The sequence below is a fragment of the Pyrgilauda ruficollis genome, unplaced genomic scaffold (genome assembly GCF_017590135.1).
Source record: "Pyrgilauda ruficollis isolate IOZ18807 unplaced genomic scaffold, ASM1759013v1 scaffold8, whole genome shotgun sequence".
Lineage (NCBI taxonomy): Eukaryota > Metazoa > Chordata > Aves > Passeriformes > Passeridae > Pyrgilauda > Pyrgilauda ruficollis.
Window position 1 is genome coordinate 12,958,796 of NW_024529932.1, and position 21,318 is coordinate 12,980,113.

Consider the following 21,318-nt stretch of genomic DNA (forward strand, 5'->3'; position numbering starts at 1 on the left):
AGAGAAATAGACTGCAGTCTCCATTTAGATCTTTTAAACTTTGCATTTTCTGTAAAGTCAACAAACTGCTCTTCCATACATTTCACTTTTTTATTTGCAAATTAATAGTGTAAGTGAAATAATTAGAAGCACACTGAAATGATCATAGGCATAAAGGAATATATGAGGCACAACAATTCTTGCTTTCATTGCCAACAGAGTTCTCCACACCAAGATACCCACCTACTCCTTCCTTCTTTACCCATATCATGTCCAACTATCCTCCACCTAATTCTCCTTCATGCAAACCTGCTTACTTTTTCTGGCTGACAACAGGCCTTGTACGTTCTTCTTTTCTCATACAGACATTCCTAAAAAAATATTTTCCTTGAGCTACCCCTTTTCACCAAACATTGACATCAGTGTTTCCCTTATGCAGCTATTTCCAAATGCAGCTTTTCTAACTAACACAACAGCATTCCACACCACCAACACAGTTATTCTGCAACTTTCTGCCCTTCAGATGACACTGTTATGCACATCCAGCTCCACTTCTACTTAAAGTGTCTTCAAGCTTCCTACAGCTCCTGTATTCTCCTGAATACATGATTCCAAAATTCTTCCTGCTTGAAGATTTTCTCTAAGGTGACAGCACAATCTCTGTCATACAGCTTGTATCCACTTGCTCCGACTGCCATGATTGGTTCCACTGCATATTCTAGTCCCACTGCTTTTGATGGCAGCCTTTTTAACAGGCCCCAAAACAGAAGTTTTGCTTGCACACTGATAACTTGTATACAGGCAAAAGACAGTGAACTAATGTGCAAATGGTGTGTATAAACTTGGCTCTTCTAACAATACCTGACAACGCATACTGAAATTAACCTCTGCCACATATATGCTATTTCCTATGAAGTATATTGCATATGCTGTTAGCACTCTGCAAGACTATCTGTAAACAGAAACAAATCTTTCTCCAAAAAGACTTGAAGTTACTATACACCATTCAGTATATTACTGAACCTAGAAGTGCTTAAATAAATAAGCAAAAAGATAACTGGTATATGTCACCAGAAAAAAACATCAACAAGAATCTCATTCCTGATATGTTTCAAACACAGATAATAAAAAAGGTTGTAAAGATCTTGTATTATCTCAATCTTGTGAAAACTCATATACCATGACCAAAAGAAGAGGAGCAAATTGTTGTCTTCATAGATCAGTGCTACGCTGAAAAACAGCGAACCAGGGACAAAAACTGATGGTTATTCACAATAGCCAGAAACTTAAAAATTTTTCAAAATTGACTGCATAATCTCCTTTCAAAACAAACAAAATATACCATACTTGTTTGTATATACTTATTTACTAGCTATATGGCACAATGAACAAGGTGTAAATCAGATAAAGAAATTTCACAGAAGTCATTTATATACAAGGAACCAAACTAGGGGAAGTTCATGTAGATGCTATGGATATAGAAGAGTTATAAAACCCTAGATACACAGACAAGAGAAAAAATATACTGCTACTATTCAAACTTATTTCTGTTTTACTAAAAAAAAACAACCCATACTGCTCCCAGATTATTCTGTGTTCATGCACAGAATACACCTACTGTATATTTATGTAGGCATCTCATCTTGATTTTCCAACACTAATTCCACAGTCATCATAAAAAAATATTACTACCTGGCATTGATTTTGGTACATTTTTAGATCCTCATGGAGTTTCATATTTTCCTCTACCAGTTTATTCTTGTTTCTTGCTATTTCATTCACAATTGCCTTTAGCTTTTCAATAATTGAATCATCGTTTTCACTTTTGGGCTGGGTATAGGTAATTAGCTCTTCTTGGTTTTGTTTCTTATTGCATATTTGGAGTTGATAATTCTGGATCTGCTTCTATAAAACAAGAAAATATTTTGAATTAAACTCAATAATTCTATGTAAATTGCTAGGACCAAATCACTACTACTAAAATCATAAGGCTACTTCTGTCTTCACCTGGATTTGCTTAGAAAAGATGGCACAATTCATACAGTTTGAATTAGTTGCCCTCAGTAAAAAAAAAAAAAAAAAAAAAAAAAAGTTTCAAGAACCTTCAAGGGCACAGGAGTTTTTCAAGGATATTTTTCTCCGGTGCTGTGTATTTTCCTAGTACTTAATGCTAATGAGCCTCAAATGTGAAAAAGGTGATTATGATGACCTACTCAAAGCAGTTACCTGTGAGAAATAATTTGAGAGAAACGTTCCTCTTTGATTCATTGGACCCAGTAGGAGCTCTGTGTGTGTGTGTGCCTCAGGATAGATATTAACCTTTGACTGGAGGGCTACCATTACATAGGTCGTGTACAAACAGCTCAGTTACTACAGGAACTGCACTTCTTTGAGATCATTATCCTTAAACTTGGGGAAGACTCATTCGTATATCTGGCAGAGTCCTACACCCCATGCAGCTTCTTGTACTAATTAAAATCCTAACCACAAAACTTCAGAAAATTGGTATTGCCAGTATTTCTGAATCCACAGGCATTGTGAAGAAGCGTAATTACTATGGCAACTGTTTTTGCTGTTTAAAAAATTATCCACACGAATCCCACTACTGGGAGATTAACAAGCAGCACAAATCTTTCAGAAAACCGAGAATTACTTGAAAAATGACAACAAAGTATGACCTGGAAATCATATATCATGTGCAGAGAACAAGCTGGGCAAGAAAATATAAAGTAAAAATAAATAGGGTTAAAAATACCATATTTCACTGACGAGGACTGCAAAAAGTAATACTTTAGACAGTTTTTGATGTTATTGACTATGTCCCTGTAATTTGTGTTGGCTGAGAACCTAAGTAGAATGGACCACTAGCTGCATATCAAATAAAAAGCCAAAAAAAAAGTGCAGGTTAAGTTTCATTTCTATAGATAAAAAATGTAGGCTCCTTTGACATCCAAGTTATGGACTCAGATATACCAAAGTGTCTATACATCCTGTGAAAATATAGTGCAAGACTGCAAGTGGAAATCAAAGATCACATGAAAGACAAATTTGAGGCAAAGATGCAGGAAAAATTAACACTTCTGAAACAGCTAAGAGTAACAGTCCATCAGACTTGGATTCTAAAATATAGTTGGTGTTATGTTACAGTTGTGAAGGAAATTGTCTTCAAAGCAAGTTCACTGATGGCAATTAAAGCTTCAACAGAAAAATGTGAATGATCACCCTGAGTACTCTATTTTGACTTGTCTAACTGTACAACATCAGTCAATGGTTTTGTCTAGTCAAAGACTTGCTTTTTTAACACATTTGTATGAAAGTTCAATTGCTGGAATGTAATGCTTTCAGCAGCTAAACCCAAAACATAACTGTCATCCTTGGAAACTCTGGATATGTGTAAAGAGTCTCATAGGAATTGTTAAGAAAGTGTTTCACTAGATTAAGATCCAATGAGCTTAGTAACAGTGGAAAAGGGAATTACCAGTGAGCAACATAACTGGCTTCCCCTTACTTAATTTTCAAGCTGTCTTGTGGCACAGTCAATTTGTGAGTTATTTTCTGGGTTTTTTTTTTAGAGAAGGATAGGTCATCACAATATCATTAAATAACATTTTTTTCTGGATTAGAAGGAATTAAAAAAATAAAAATATGTAGTATCAATAGTCTATATACAAAAAAAGTAGTAAGCAAATTGGCAAGTAAAAAATAATCATAAAGTCAACCAAGGAACTGCATGATAACCAGAAGGCAGAAAATATGAAGAAAAAAAGGGCTAAGTGATCCAACAAACAACTCCAAGAGTGATTCTGGAGTAGCACATGAAAATTAATTTTTTTCTGCATAAATAATACTAATTTATATTTATGATCTTAAAAAAATGAAGGCTATTACATTTGAAGGAACTTTATACTTGCACCAACACCTTAATGGCATGCACTATTTACTTGATAAGGTACTTATTAATAACTTGTCACAAGTAATTTCAAATTAGTGAATAGCATGGAAAAGTAGGTCCATAATATGCTTAAAAAGTAAAAAGGAATATTCACTGGTTTTTGTAATTGTTTGGGTTTTTTTTTTAAAGAAATGTTATCATTTTAATCATGATCCTTATTAATTTTCTCATTTTCCTGAGAAAAACTAAAAAAAAAAAAACCTGCTTGTATTATTAGGTCTTCCAGTATGGTTCTGCCTTACCATATATCACTATCAATATAGACATGCATTGTAAAAGTCACTGTAAGCTTAGTTTTAAAAAAAATTTAAGTTAAAGTAAGTTCTAGTTGAGCAAAGAATTCATTTTCTTCCTAGAGTAGGAATTTTACCTGAAATAAATGACATTTCTCGGGCAATAATTTGGGCTGCATATCTACATAAACAGGGTTATTTACACAGGTTGTCCCATTCTTCTCCCATTCTTGTGATTTTGCCTTAAATTCCTGAAAGACAGCAAAACAAGGCTAGTAAACATAGAGAAAATATCTATTTTCCTCAATCTAAAGAATTTTGTAATTTGTATCATTCTAAGAAATACCTGTTTTTTTAATTAACACATAATTTTTCCTTAATTTTGGAAAGAAGTTAAAAAAAAGAACAATTCTATAAACCAGCCATCCAGTCATCCCCACCAGAGAAAGACCAGTCTTAAGGGCTATTGATCTGAGAACAATGAGTGTAAACATAATAATCGAATAAAAACAATAAAATCAAGTTATTACTATGATGCACAAATTGTATTGGATAGCAGTTCCTGTGACTTTAAAGCTGTATCAGTGCTGAGCAGGGTAATCAGCAGGGAATCAAACCCTTAATATTCAGACACAAAGTGCTCACTTTTCACCTTGGTTTTTAATGGGACAACAGCTACATTGAATAAATTTTACTTCTTGCTCTCTAAAATTGCTGCTTCAGGTTCTGAGTTCATCCAGTTTAAACAAAAAGCTGTTTAACAAATTCTTTTATGTTAGATTTATCTAATATTGGGTTTGTATTTGCACTTACATTCATATTTATAGTGTATTTGAATATGCTTTAAACTCATGCCAAACCTTATATGTTCACAAATATATTTTAAAGGCAGTATCCTAAAAATAAGCAAAATTTCAGTTACTAAAGCTGTTGCTCTCTTAGTTTGAAAATTCAGCAAAATAACAGTACACTGATTTATATATTGAAAACTAATGGAAATGTTGTTCTAAAAAGACAGATGATATTTTATAATTAAGCTAAACTGGCATATTCCCCAAATTTAAAACAATAAGGGCTTTTTTTTGCTACTGAAAAAACCTGACTATTTCTCAACACATATTGATACAAATCTTCTTTCATAGCTTTCCTGATATTTGCTTTGGCATTTATAACAGTTAACATCTCCCTATTTTATAAAACATGATACAAATGGAGTTTCAGTCTACTAAATAAGGACTGCAGGTTCAAGGCCTTACTAAAGCACTGCTGAGCTTAGTAGATTTTCACCACAGTAATTATTTCCTGAATATTCAAATTTGCTGAATATATTCCAAGCACTCATTTTTCATACTGCATAATTAATTAAATTATAGCATTGTCTTACATTATTTTCACATTTTAATCTCGAGTAAGGTTATTCTCAAATTAGCTGACAGTAGTGATATATCAATGATAGATGTACAACCCATTTATTATTCTTGTAGTAGCTGATGTTGGCAGCTATGCTGCAGTCCAAAGCACTGTAGCTTTTCTGATGGTGAGAACTTCCATGTGGAGGAGACAGCCAACATCATATAGAGTTGGGATGTGTCTATGTGGATACAGGAACCTGGACGTCACAGAAGTTAGTCCCGTATCTTACAAAATAACATAAAAGGCAAGTCCAAAATACAGATCCTAAGACCCTGCTTGATTTGGGTTAAAAGTAGGAAATTACTTAAAATCTACTAGTGCTGAATTGATTGCAAAGTCCTCAAAGTGTCCAAATCATCTACATAATAAATCTACATCATAAACGTGTAAGTCCTCCCAATGTTTAGCGCTGGACAAGCAGCTCCCACATCAGCTGGTACCACTCTCCTTGCTTTTCCTACAGCACCCAGCCCAGTAAGCATGTGGAGCACACACTACTTTATTATGCTCTTCACAAAGGATGGACAGAGAAAACATGGATTTTTTGACCATCCTATGCTTCATCAGATTACTGCTTAGACTGTTCTTCCCATAAGTGGAGGACTCGGTGTAAAAATCTTTCAAGACAGAATCTGAAGTATAATCTTCCCATGTTAGTTTTCTACCTAACAGACAAATGTTATTTTTCAACAGGCTCCAAAATTCTTCCTTTTGAAGTTGTTTCACTTAGCTCAGGGTATCAGGAAATTTATTGGATAGGTAAAAAAGAAGCAGCAAAAATTACCATACCTAGAGATGATATTGCTCAGTTAGAAGCAATAATACTGGATATCAATTTCTGCCCCACTGAATGCAGCCAGAGGAGTATTTGGAGAGAAGACACCTTTTGCAGGGACACTCTCTACAAGCTCTCTATCTTGCCTAACTTTCCTGTTGGTCCAATAAATACCTGATTATTCCACAGATCATAAAGTAACCTCTGAGAAGTCAAGGTTGGGAATTATGAACAAAAATCAGTGTATTCCTGTATTCAAGAATAAGTCCACTAAAATCCAGCCCGTGTCCAAAGGGATATGGAGTATGACTGAATCCTGTCCTCAGTATCTATTATCTAGTCCCCCAGCCACTATGCTGGATTCTGCAGGATGTATTTTTAAGTGCCCAATCCTTCCTCATACATTGCCTCGGGAAATTAGGCACTGAGGTCAAGGTTGCAGATTGCTTCAGGCATATGGGTGCTGACAGGATATAGGTTTAACAAGCAGTTTTCCAGTCCTAAATCCTTTTTTCTATGTAGTCCAAAGTGGTCAAGGTTGTCCTGAGGTCTATAAAACTTGAATTAATGATAGGTATTATGTGACAGTATCCTGCATATGCACAAGCTCTCATGCCTCAAGAGATTGTGTTATACAGTACACATCTATTCATCAGGAAAAAAGTAAAGCTTATTTATAGTTACATTTACAAAAATTTTGCTATTAAATAATAATAAAACTAAGAACCATTCTTGCCAAAGCAAAACAATTATATAATTTTTGTAGAACTATGAGCAAAATAAAGCTTATGATTTTAATCAAAGATTAGTTCTAGAAGCATACTAAAATGAAAATATAATGACAAGTCTTCTTACCTCAAGTTTCACATATAAATTCCTTGGGTTAGATGATGTGTCCAGGTTTTCCCCACATTTTTCTCTACTTTCGAGCTTTTTTTGTTTTAACTGATGTGACTGTAGCTTTTCATAACTATGTATCAACTTTGAGAACTAAAAACAAAAGAGTTGAACATGCAGAATCTATCAAGAAGGACAACTTGACCAAAGTTTTCTTTAAACTAGAATCACCAACTGCAGCTTTAGTATCCTAAATGTTTAATCAATGTAACAAAAAAATCAAGGAATAAAGTTAAAATCAATTAATCACAAGATCATCTATCACAGATGAACAAGACTAAGCTCTCATATAAATGTTAAACTGTTCAAATGGGTTCATTTGACTGCTACTTAATTCTGCTGCAGCTCTCCATGGCATTGCTACCCACAGAGCCATTTCCTCTACAGTGTTCATATGGAATGTTCTATACTTGTTTACTGCCATCTTGTGTTGACATTTTTAAAGGGTGCTTCACTAGCCAGAACGAAACATTATCATTAATGTACTCTAAACTTGAGTGTTTCTTTCTTGTGATGAAAATTGTTGAAATGTTGTGTGTGTGATGATTGCACTCTTCTGGTACCACTGTGTGTGTCTCAGAATTAGACACTAAATAGACAACAGACACTGTCTACTGATGTCACCATGAAAGGCTTAGGAGTCAGAGGCACAGAAGAAAAGGTACCAGGAGAAGGACCAGCCTCTCCGGAAAAACAGCCAGTTTTCACATCAGTTCACTACACTGAACAAAACAAAAGGTCTGTCGAGTGCCTGTTAACAGATTTCATACAGAAATGTGGTATTGTTTGGTAGGAATATGTACATTTGATTTTGAAAAAAAACCACAGAAAAGCAAAACCAAGGATATTGATAAAGGAAACACCAAAAATGCAATCTTGAGGAAAGCTGAGTGAAAGAACTTTGGGAAGAATATTATGCAGAAAAGCTTCCAATAAATACTGATCATGTGTCTTGTTGTTTAGCTCCTTTACATTTAAATATATATGACTTAAAAAAAACCTGACTCTCACATAAAATTCTTTCTATACTCAAACAAAATCCTTAAAATCTCATATAATTGTTAACAGCTCAAAGTGAACTACTGTTTGGAAATGAAATGGAATCTTGTTGAGTCTACACTGAATGTGGTCTGTTCAGATAACAAACATGGCCAAAAGAAGTCCAGAAAAGATACATAACAGAAACAAATTAAAAAATAATCTGGAAACTTCCAAGACACATTTGAGATGAACTTGAGAATCATAATATGAGAGCACACAAACTAATTAAAAAGATGATGAGAAGACAGATTGTCCCGGACTAGAAAGTTTCATGATATGAAGAGGCCCAGGCACAGATTTCACCAGCTTGGAATGTCTGAATAATTCTGTAACATGGGCATAACAGAGCTGAGTTATCACCTTTAAACCCAATTCAAAAGTCTTGCAGTGAAGCTGCCTATATTTGAAATTGACTTTGTCAGAGAACAGAGTTATGATAAAATATTTAAAATGAGTCAGAGTATCCAGGCTGAAACAACATGGAACTCATTGACCTTGGAAGAAAGATATCCTTTTTCAAATAAGAGTTTTGCTCTTGAATATATTATGGCATATGTATGTAGCTATGATATTTTATTAAAAATCTTTTCCTAGGATTTTTTCCCTCCTTGAGAGCTGAAGGCCTCAGGAAAGAAATTGAGAAAATGGAGTCAAGCCATGTGTCTCCACACATGGCGTGTTCGCCTCAACATATGTGAACTGCCTGGGAAGACTCAATTCAGATAAGACAGGTATTGGAATGCTTATGCTAAAAAGGCTGGGAAATACAGGATCCAACAATTCAGTAAATTGGTCCAAAATGGAACAGAGTGGCCAAAATGAGAAAATTTACTTTGAATCTTAGATATTTAATGACAGTAGGATATTAAAGGCAAATTATTGTCTGGATGTTATCGTGACTGGAAACTAAACTGAAAGACAAAAATCCTTCCATTTAAGGCCAGATACTTGCTTTAAAAGTTCCAAGTTGCTCTGTTCACATGTTGTGCATGTCAAAAAAAAAAAAAAAAAGAAAGATGCATTTTTGTGAGTTCTGGGGTAGAATCCATCTTAGTTTAGATTTCTGAAAGTTAGACATACAAGCCTGAGATATTCTGCATCAGAAAAATCTTCCTGTAAATGCTTAGTCATTTCAGCTATCTTAAATTCTTGTCATACACTGAGATGAATTGTATTCTGTGGGTGTCCATTTCTTTCTGTTGATTCTAAACGGAGTCTGGGATAGCTCAGATGTAGGTTTTACGTTTCTAAGTGAGGAAATTAGTTGCAAAGTTCTTAGAGCAAGAAACGATCCTTGTTCTTTTGCCGAGAGATTTCCATCACTTTCTAAGTGAGAATAACTACCAGACATTAATATAAAAAAGAAAAAAAGAAAAAGAAGGATCAAAGTAATGCAGATGAACCTCAGAAGATTTTGCTGTTTAGTTATGACAAAATGCTTCATGTTTGAATGAATACAACAGTGTGTAGGAGTTTCAGGTTACATACTAGGAATTATTTCCCTAATACAAGAAAAATATAGGTTTTACTGCATTCAACAGGCACACAATCAATTCACAGGGAATACTGCTCATTAAACAGAAGAGAAATTCATTCTGAATAGCCTAGCATTCTGACATCTAGAAAAAGCCACCCTTACTATTTCTATCAAGATTAGGAAGGAAGAAATCTTGGGTGGGATTTTAAGAATACATCTGTAGAAAAAGATACAATGCTATTGGTAAATGGTAACACACAATTTGTGCAAAACTAAATTGTAACTCATAAGGTTCTACAGTTTAGAAGGTGGTGCAACTTCCAAGTGAGAATAAAAACTGAAAGAAGGGACTTAAAGGAGATAAGGTAAAGATTAATATTGTCACAGAAGGTCTGTATTTTAGATATGAGTTTGTGTAGCTCAGAGCTGGGGACATTAGAGCCATTCCATTGCAGAAAATACAGCACTGTTATTCAGGAAGGAAATGCCATAAGGAGATGTGGCAAAAGCTAGAGGAGCAGCGTGGGACAGTCCTATTGTCTAGCATAGGGGCTAGGAATTGTTCTGACAGGCAGACTTCTGTTTATCACATCAAGGAGGCTTCTTACGACAGGCATTTAACAGTTTTCTTCTTCAATTAAGGTGAATGAGGTGGATATTCCATGAAAAAATACGGTTTGGTCAAAGGAGAGGAATGGGGACTGGAAAATAAAATGCAAACAGCATCACTGCTGGAACCTTTAGAAAAAAGGAATAGGATGATTGAGAGAATGAAATGTTTGGAGACGTGGATTGGGAAACTGATGTATATTCGTAAGAGGTAGAATTCCAAGGTTCTACCAAGTTTATCTTGCATAATATAGAAGAAGAAGCAATCAAGAAACCCAAAGAAAGGTTAAGTGGTCTGAGTGGTAACTAAAAAGGAGAATTTGGGGAAGAAATATAACCAGGTTTAAAGAGAAAAGCTTGTAGGTTAGAAAATGTCAGGTTTTTTAAAAAAACAAAAGAGAAAACAGGCTGCATTTGCCCACGGAAAGGACTTGTTGGGTAATTAAACACTCCAAAATAAAAATCTTTACGGATAATTGACTGGACTTTCAATTTCAGAAGGTTCAATTTCAGTGAAGATATTAGCAACATGTAACATAAACCCAAGCATCTTTAGCATTGGATAAAGAAATAATTAAGAAGTGAAAAATATTGCACTAAATGTTATAAAGAAAAAAGAGCTTTACTCTATTTTTGAGAATAGTTCTGCACTGCTAAAAGATACCTTACTACTTATGCATAAAATGTCACACTCCTTTTCATTGTGTGATGTTTATCTTCTCAACAATCATGCTAAGATGATGCTTTTCTGTAATTTGTGTAAATTATAAACCAGCTTTTATTTTTAGCAACTTTCCCAAATGATTAGAAGTGCTAATTACAAAACAGCCGAAGCATTCACCGCCTATTTACAGAATTGTTTTCCATATCCGTTTTCAATTGTAAAAGAAAAGATAAATTAAAGACAACATAACATTAAAAATAAGTAATACATTTATTAATTTGATGGACTCAGGTGTACTATCACTTCTAAATGAAAATAATGATACCCAATTTATGCAATCCGACATAACTCTATATATTAAGCATGGTGACTGGAAATTCTGAATTATAACACTACATCTATGGTAGAAGAATCCAGTGAAGGGAACAGAAAAGTAGCAGGAAAAACAATGCAGAATTGTGTACCTTAGTTGTTAAAATCTGAGAAACAGAATCAACTCAAGTTTGCTACAAATTCATATCCATGATTGAAGTAGAAAATACTGAAGAAACAAAAAGACAGGTGCAGAGCAAACACAGCCAAACTGCATCATAAAATCATAGAATGGTTTGAGTTGAAAGGGACCTTTAAAAGACCATCTAGTCCAACTACCCTGCCATAAACAGGGACACCTTGCATTAGACCAGCTTGCTCTAAGCCCCATCTAGTCTGGCCTTGAACACCAGAAGTGAATGGTGTTCAAGGAATGGGACATCCACAACTTGTCTCGGCAACCCGTTCCAATGTCTCATCACCCTCACTGAAAAAAATAATAAATTGTTCCTCAGATACAGTCTAAACCTGCACTCATTCTGTTTCAAACCCTTGTCCTTTCTCTCAGCCTGTCTTCACCAGAGAGATGGTCCAGACCCCTCTGATCTTCTTCATGGCCTCCTCTTGACTTGCTCCAACAGGTCCAAATCTTTCTTGTACTGGGGACCCCAGAGCTGGACACAGCATTGCAAGTGGGGCCTCACCAGAGCAGAAAAGGGGGAGAACAACTTCCCTCAATCTGTTGGCCACATTTCTTTTTATGCAGCCCAGGATACAACTGGCCTTCTGGGCTGCCTGAACACTCTGAAATAAATAAAGTCAGAACAATTCCCAACATCATTAATGTGGGTTACTCCAGTTTTGATACAAAGGAAATCTATACCTTATGGAAAGCTATCAGGCCACTTTAAGAGTTGAGTAAATCAGGGAAACTAAAACCAGAAAAAGATATAGGAAAGACATGATAAGCACAGTATAAATCTTAAAATCCCTAGCGTGCATCAGACTCATATTAGCATGAATCCAATTACCTATTTTATTCATTCACCAAGGCTTTAGTTTATTAGTCTGAAGTTAGGAAATTAAGTATCTGTCTTCATAACAGATGTCACATCCACATCAAAAATCCTTCAAAAGTTTCGACACGACAGTACATAAATTATAATGGAGCCTGCTAGGAAGCTGTAGTCATCATCATTTGTATGACATGATTCTTCTTTCCCAAATCCATGATGGCACATCTAAATAATTTGGCATGTGTAAGTTTTTTATACTGCAATCACAAAATAATGAAACTGACATTTTTCTTACTTGAGATTTCAGTGCTTGAAGCTGAGTTTCATAACTCTGAGCCATTTCATTTTTAGTTTTCTGTAAGTTTTCCAATTGTTGTTGAAGTAGTCCCACCTGAAGTTAAAATAAGCATTCAAATGTACCTTTTCTGACATTTTTCAAAATATGTAATTTATGGGAAAGTAATTTGAAACTTTGAAAGAAGATCACTGCTTTAAGAAGAGGTATTAAAAATAAGTATTAAATCAGTAGCTTGATAATAGAACTGCATACTACAGACCTAGATTGTGTCAACATCAAATTGGGGATTTTATAGTAAAAAATCTCATTACATGCTGATGTTATGATTTAGTCATAATATTGTACAAGTCTGTCATGAAAGCTTTTTAAACCCAGCTATGCTGTTCCCCATTGTGAAAATTTTCCTTGCATGGCTTATAAAATGATACAAATTACCTTCCAGTATTTATGTACAAATTACCAGAAGACACTGTGGACTCATTTCAGCTCCCTAAGTGCAGTGCCATTTGTGATATCATAAATTATTACTGAGTTTCACAGAGACCTGAGAAATATGACAGAGAGCATACATTGCACCCATGCTTTTCTGGAGGGGCAGTTGGAAGCTTGGTAAAATATGCTGAAGTATTTCAGATAATGTCTCTGTACAGCAAATAAACTGATGCTTTCAGGATGGGCTACTTGAATTCTTCTCTCGGTTCCTCTGACTGCAGGGACTAAGGGCAAGTTCCTAATTGCTCATGAGGGAGAGTCACTCCATTTTCAAAACTCCCACGGGCAATTTAGCCATCTAGCTCACACAAGGATGCCCTCGTGCTAAATTCAGCTGGCTTGAACTAGAACTGAATGCTATGCAAGGATTTCGTGATGCTTCTGAATAATTATTCAGAAGAAAAGTATGTGAAATACAGGCAACATCAGGTACACTGGGGCTTTAAGTTTCATACCAAAGTCCAAGTAGTAATACATTTCAAGTCTTCACAATGAGTAAAATTATCATACAAAGACAGTATATAATGTAAAATGTTAAAAATCAGGAATAAACAGGAGTAACAAAGACATGATTTTGGAAATGTTTTTGAACTGCATTTTTCCATTTAAAATTTCTGATGAAATGAGAAGTGCTGGCATTTAGAAAAAAACATCAAACTATCTTTTTACAGCTAACCCGAGAATATTTGATGTAGACTTTAGGGAAATAGAAGAAATATGAGATTTTCAATGACATTTTTACAATCACTTTTCAGAGCAGAAGCACACTTTAAAACAAAACACTAAGGATAATTAGTGACCTTTAAGGGGTGTTTGGTATTTTTACATGATAGAACAAACGGTCTTATGGAGAATTTAAAGCATACTAATAAGAAACTACAAGAATAAATACTTTCTTTATAGAATGTGATATTCTTAAATACCTCTTGACCTTTTTGATCCAGTTTGCTTTGGGCACTTGCTAATTCTTGATCCTGGATATCCATCTTTGCTTCCAAAGCTCTCATCTTTCTTTCCCATTCTACTTGCTTTCTGTTTACTCTGATGTCAATTTGATGCACTAATTCCTGAAGTTCAGCTTCACATGGAGAAGCTCTAAAAATATAAAGAGATTTATTTTTTCAAACAAAGAATAAGGGAGAAAACAAATTTTTATTTACATTGCTACAATTCTGTTTTAATTGTGACCAAACTAACCACTTTTCAACAACAAAAAGAAAGAAATGGGAAAGTTAAATGATGCCTTCAAATGTAGGTGGAACCTCACTTCATCAATCTTGAGTTTGCCCGCATGCTCAACTTTTGACTGCACTAAACTGAAAAAACAGCTCCTTAATGGTGGATATGGGTTTATCACAAATCTTTTATTTGGTGCTCAAATTGTGCACATCCCTTGTTTTGATAATTATTACTGGAAATCGGAGCAAATTTGTTAGATTTATAACATCATAACTAAAACTTAGCATGATTTTTTGAAGTTAAATTCTTTAAAACTTCTTTTGCATCCACAAATCCTTGAAACTGTAACAGTATCAATGTTAAGCTTGGAAGGGCTTTTTAAATGCACACATAAATCTTAATGACTTTTTAATGTTAAAACTGTTGGTAATGCTGTTTTGAAATTTAATATGAATCATAGGATGACGATAACCAAAGTCCAAGCAAGTGATGTATATCTCTCAAAACAAAAACACCCCTCTCCTAAGTGCCTGGAATCCATCTCAAAAGTAGCATTAATGATGGGTAAACTCTGACTGCCTCTGGGTGGAATGTAGAATGGGATTTTGAAAACAGAAGATAAACTGATACTGCTTTAAAGACCTGTGCACTTCCAGCCTCCTCTAATGTCACATGGCAACACTTTGGTGAACCACCAGCAATGACTCAGCTGTATTATTTTAGCCTTCAGAAACAGGTGCTTGCCTTATTGTGTGTCACATGGATAATCTAAATATTGTTATGCAAGTAAGAATGCAAATTCTAGCCTAGATCATCACCTTACCCTTTCAATACACCATGGCTGACATCTTTCACTCTTAAATTTCACCTGCCTCTTTCAGATCTTCCTGCACATGGCAAATTCCGCATTTGTTGCTAAAAAAAAATTCTCTTAACAGTTCTTGCATGCTTCTTGAATATAGAGCGATCATTATATAAAAGGGAGCTGCTGAAATTTGAAAAATTCCTTCTGAAAGATCTTCTCAGTCAATCTCCACTTTCTCTAATTCCTTACCTGGACCCTCTAAGCACACTTTGAGCTGCAAAAGGAAATCTGTATGTGAAGTTGTAGATTACTGCTGCTTTCTACTACCAAAATTAATCTGTACCTAGGCTCTGGTATTGAAGACAGATCTGCAGTCATCCCCACCCACTAGCAGAGAGGTGCTACTTGCTGCAGTAACTATTGCTTTAGGCCACTAGTGTTTTGGAAAGAGTGCTGAATATGGCCAATTATTTGGCACCACAGTCATGAGAATTTATTTTCATCACTGGATGTGGAATCAATGGTTTCTTTTGTTTAGTAAGACATGTAATACACATGTAACACACAATGTAACACATGTAACACATGTGTAACACATGTAACACACAAATAACAAATCTTCATAAGCAAAGAAGTATGCATTGGCTTTTTTACCCATGTGGATTCAGCATTCCCAATTTGCTGAATGCATACATCAAATGGATTCGTCATACAGGGGAGTAATGACTTGTACTTCAGCAAGTGGCAGCTACTTTTTTTTTGGTTCATTTACTTTGAAACAGCTCAAAACACTTAAAGTTATCTCATTTTAAAGTGGTGTAGGCAAGCTCTTCGTCTTCTTTTATTCTGTCTCCATATAAGTGAAAATAGAGATGAGTCATATTCTACTGTCATTAATAACTATTTGTCTTCATGTAAAACAAAATGTTTCCAAATTTAGGCAAAAATCCAGATAAAAAGATTTACCACCAGGCCTTTTTCTTTATCACAAAGGATTTTTGCACTGGTTAGACCTTTCTAGCTCTATTTATCCATCTTTTGCTTTGGAGTTCTGCACAGGTCTCATTGTTTCCAGACATAAAAATGAATGGTAGATAGAATGGTATTGTCCATACACTCTAGAATAAAGTTATTTGAAAACAGATGATTTAAGAAATGTTTGGTTCATACTGTGTCTTGAATTTATACTTTCTTCCCATATTATTTACATTTGTTCACAAATAGGAAAATAAGTATGACCATATTTATGCAAACAAAAGTAAAACTATTCAGTCTTACATAGTATATTCATCAGGTTTGGATATTTACCACAGCTTCTACAGTCAATATTAATTAATTTAATTATTGCAAACATTGCTCTAAAAATAGGAAATATACAAACGAGTTGTGATAGAATCTTTTACCCCAAAGTTTTATTATAAGAACTACAACCGACTTATTTAACAACTTTCATCCATACTGAATCATTCACACCTATGGACAGACAATTTGTGATTTATGAGTCCCTGCAGCTGGAATGTAATTGTCATGATTTTCACCACCATTACTCAGCCATTTTCCCAAGTTTAAAGGCACTGTATTATCCCTGGAATACTGTCAGCATAGACTGAAATAGTTGCCTTTCAGTGAAGATGTATCCTAAACTACTCTTCCAGAATCTTTGTATAGTTAATGGAACTAACTAGCTAGCAAGAATTATGGTTTATGATGGGACAAATTCTTCTAGATGCATCTGCAAATAGCCTGAGATTTCATATATTGATTAAAATAAAGGCAAGGCAGAATCCTGAATTTTTGAATTATGCTTCTGACTTGTAGCCAAAGAATAGCAATACTTTTGGGATTTTCTAATTCAAGTTTTTATATGGCTACTTTTATAAATTTTGTAACTATGATATGAAAAAAGAATTCCCTCAAAGCATACTTTTAAATCCATAAAAAACTTTTTGGGCCAGAATAAGGTATGATAGATCACGCCTCTTTTATTTTAAGAAATACTTTTACACTTAATATGCGTCATATTGCATTGTGCTGTTTCTTGGTAATCATGGCACAATAAACTGGTTTATTTGAAAAGTTCTTAGTAAGTTTACTTACAAAATTATGATGGATAAATATTCTGTTTTAAGTCATTAAGTGGGGAAGTACTTCTTGTATGTTCCTTGAAGATGCTGAATGGGATGAGGTGCTACATCAACTCTTACTCATGTTCTCATTTCTTTAGAAAGATTGTGCTAACATATTTTTTAGATTAACTACATACTAACATATTTTTTAGATTAACATTAAAAGAACTAAACTTGGACTATGTAAAAATAAAAAATGATTATGTGTTCTTATGAAAAGTGCATTTAATACTTGGGGACAACAGTTGTAGTTATTATCTGTGCAAAATGAGGCTAGGACTTTAGCAATGAGTCTTGTTTTCAAGATTCTTACTGTTTTAAGAACTGTGATATGTAAGTTTATAGTGCTGTAGCCTAGCAACTTCAAGTACTTTAAAAAAAGTTTGAAAAAACGTTTCTTAACATCTTAATAAAACCCTACATAACTTTCATTTTCCCTCCACCTCTGTTTCAGGTATGAATATTTAAACATTAAAATAACTAAGAGAAACAGTTAGTAGAGCACTAGCCAAAGCGATAAGATGTCTTGTCTTAATTATCAGCAACTTCTCCAGTTTGCATGGAAAGCAGAAGAAATACAGAATCAAGTTTGCCTCCAAAATAATTAATATTTTGTGTTTCACATTTCTAATAAACATACATTATTCAATTCCATCATATATTCAACTTCCAAGAGAGTAAGTCATTACGTACTTAGTCACAGCTTGTTCCTGGAACATTTCTAAGTCCTCCTCCATAATACTGATTGTCGTTTTAACCTGTTAAAACACCAAAAATCAAATAATTCAGATTCTTAAATGCATTCATTTACATAGCCAAGTAGTGCAAACTGGATAGTTCTGTGCTTTCCTTTCATATTATGCAATTTTCTCATTAAAAACAACAAGGACAGGAGAGTGCAGCTCTAATTACAGGCTGGAATGGGTGAGACAAAAACTTCCAGAGTAAGCTCAGCTCTCTGACAGCAATTCTCACACTTCAGTATCTCTGAGATACCAGAGGTGGTGCTGAGCTTGAATCTAGCCCTGGGTGTCCATACGGAAATTTGTTTTGGATCATTCCCTGTTGTGTGACTTCAATGACTTGCAAAGACACTCTGAAGGACTTGAATCTTAATTTGCCATAGATCCATGGCTGCACTCATCAAACATCTGCACCCTTGCACACCGTGATGAACCTCTACCCTGGCTGTAACTGCGCTCAAACACGATTTCGGATTCCTATTGACTGGTCACTGCCTTGCCCGGCAGATGCAGTCTGAGACACGCAGCCCTCAAATACCTCGGCAGGACGACCAGAACAATGCTATTGCGGAGACCAGCCCGGTTCCCTGGGTCCAGCAGGGCACAAGGATGCGGGGGCATGCCTGCCTGCATGCCAGAACATTATGGGTGACGGGGGAGCGTGAAACAGCCCTAATTCCAAATTCCTGGCGGGGGAGAGCAGTGGGGCTCTCAGGGGCACGGGTACCAGTACCCACAGCCGTGCGGGCAATGGCACATGGCACTGCAGCCTTGGCTCCACAGGGAGCAGGCACTTGAGGGGACATTGCCAAAGGGCCGCTGTCTCCACAGGGGACCCGCACTGGAGGTGACACTGCCACAGGGACACTGGCTGAAAAAGGACCAGGCAGCAGAGGTGATGCTGCCACAGGACCAGCCATAGGAGACCGACACCTGAGGTGACACCAGCACAGGGACCGCCTTGGCTGTGCCGGGCACCTGAGGAAACCGGGGTACGGACGGCACCCCCCGGGCTTCCGCGGCCGCGCCCTCCCCTCCCGTTACCTGCCGTGCTCCCCGCTCCGCTCCTGCCGCCCCCGCTGCCGCTGTGGCCGCGGTACGAGCCCCGCAGCCCGGCCAGCCCCGGCGCCCGGCCCGCCGCAGCTCCCGCCCGTCGCCGCGGTAACGCGGAGGGCGGCGGGCGAGGCGGGAAGGCGGCCGGGACCGGGCCGGGGCAGGGCCGGGCACCGGGCCCGGCTGCGTGGCCATGCCGCGGTTACTCCCTGCGTCCCTCCTTCGATCCGAAGGAAGCTGGAGTGACTTTCACCACAGGAAAATTTCACCCGGGGTGAAGAATGTGTACTTCTCCTTTAACATAATTTCAGAAATCAGTAGGCAAAGTGCTTTTTAAAAACTTCTACTTCTTTTTCTGATTTTTTTTTTTACCCCCTTTCCCTTAAAACTCTGTTATTACTAGATATGAAAAGGCTGAACATTACCCTTTCCTCCCTCAATGACTAGCTATGCTTTTGTCAGAGAGCATCAAACGATTTCCAGATTATTTTGCAAGTGACCTTGTCCTGATGCCTTTCCATTCTTGTGGCCTTCAGTGTGTCTTACTGAACAACAAAATGCTTTTAGGAATCACAGCTATTTCAGCTCTTTGCAGTAATAATTTGAGGGACTTCACATTTCTTCAAACACCAGTGAGGTTTTCTACCAGGATGGTACCATTCACTTGGTATCTATTGTCCTGAAATTTCATGGAGCAGCATCAAGACCTGCTAGTCTATTTCCTTGCAATACATGTCCAGCTTTGGCTTTGTTCTTCTTAATATGTTTACTGCAATTGACCAAGTCAACAGAAGCTTTAGTACCAGTTCTAAGGAATAATCTATTTCATTGGGTTCCTACATACTGTGCTGTGGCAGATGGTTTTCGTGTCAGCAGAAATGCTGTTTCAAGCTGTGAAAAATGGTTTTATTTTATTTTTTTTTTAATAGGAGACTAAAATAAAATTATATGCAGAGTTTCAGGAAAGTCACAGAATGACAGAATTATTAGGACTGGAATGGACCTCTGGAGATCATCTCTCTGGAGACCATTTTGTCCAACTCTCTGGACAAGTCAGGGTCACCTAGCACAGGTGACAGGAACTCCCTGATGAGGTTTCCCTATTAATTCTAAAAAATAAGAGTTTTCCCTTGTAGCCAAGCCAGTCAGGATGACAGGAGAAAGCTGTGGGACCAGTTGCTGCACTCTGAGCACTGAAAATGTTTTCTTCATTACACTTTTAATATATCATTACACTTTTCTTCATTATTTACTTACTGTAATAGAGTTAATGTTTCAAAAGAATTTCATATAATTGAAATAGTTTTGAGGTTTTTTTCTAAATAACAAAACTTGGGTTTATTTATTTTAAATACTTTGAGCTATGAGATGATCTGAAGTATTATATACTAGATGTAATTTCTAATGCAACTGCCAGCAAATTTCCATTTTTTCATCTGCTCAATTGAAATGAACTTTTCAGCCATATTCCCAGTGTATATACTTTAATTTCCTCCCTGTCTTACCCTCTCTCAGTGGTAATCAGTTATTCAGAAATTTAACTTCCATCTGTCATGGCTAAATGGAATTGGGAGGGGGGCAACTTAAAAAAATACAGAAAAATAATTTTAAAATTACTTTTCTACATTTTCAAAGCTTTTTAGAAGGACAATTCCATGCCACTAGCTGGAGTTGTGTTTCTAACTCTCTTACGTATATCCAAATACCTCCCCCACTATATTAAAAAAGTCCCATATCAAATTTCTGTCCTTTTTTATTTGCTTTTGCTCATTCACATCATCTCTTGACTAGAGCTTGTCTTATGAGACTCAAAACTGTTATTTGTTGACTTTAAAGAACATGCCTTACAAATTGTGACAGCCAGCCAGCCAAAAAAATAGCTAATCTAAATCAGCTTTTAGATTAAAATTCATGGAAAACTATAAGTGCATTTCTGCAGGAAAAGAAGAAAGTAGATTCGGGCAGGTACACAATGGAGTGTGAACAAATGCAAAACAAGACAAGGTGCAACACTGATCTGTTTACAAAAACGAGGGGAACTAGGCATTACCTAGGAAGCTTGCCTTGCAGAGGGATCTCAGATTGGGCAATGATTAATGGGATGGAATTTAACAAGTCAAAATGCTGGATGCTGTACCTAGCAGGTGAGAGTTTCTAATAATAAAGCAATAATACACAATTCAATATAGAACATTTTCAGAGCAGAATAAAAGTGCTTTTTATATGGTGGTTTTATAATTTAGATATCATTTCC

General features: G+C 36.0%; 1 protein-coding gene across 1 annotated transcript in view; it reads right to left on the reverse strand.

Moving 5' to 3' along the window:
• DEUP1 (deuterosome assembly protein 1) overlaps positions 1–19,259 on the reverse strand; it is a 41,479-nt gene extending 22,220 nt beyond the window's left edge. Inside the window, exons 1-8 of the mRNA XM_041487134.1 lie at positions 18,945–19,259; positions 18,769–18,852; positions 17,962–18,026; positions 14,082–14,253; positions 12,664–12,759; positions 7,208–7,342; positions 4,302–4,415; positions 1,672–1,884 (exon numbers count right to left, since the gene is read on the reverse strand). Coding sequence (XP_041343068.1) covers positions 1,672–1,884; positions 4,302–4,415; positions 7,208–7,342; positions 12,664–12,759; positions 14,082–14,253; positions 17,962–18,026; positions 18,769–18,852; positions 18,945–19,259 — 1,194 coding nt within the window. The remainder of the gene's footprint in view (positions 1–1,671; positions 1,885–4,301; positions 4,416–7,207; positions 7,343–12,663; positions 12,760–14,081; positions 14,254–17,961; positions 18,027–18,768; positions 18,853–18,944) is intronic.
• Between the last annotated feature and the right edge of the window lie 2,059 nt (positions 19,260–21,318).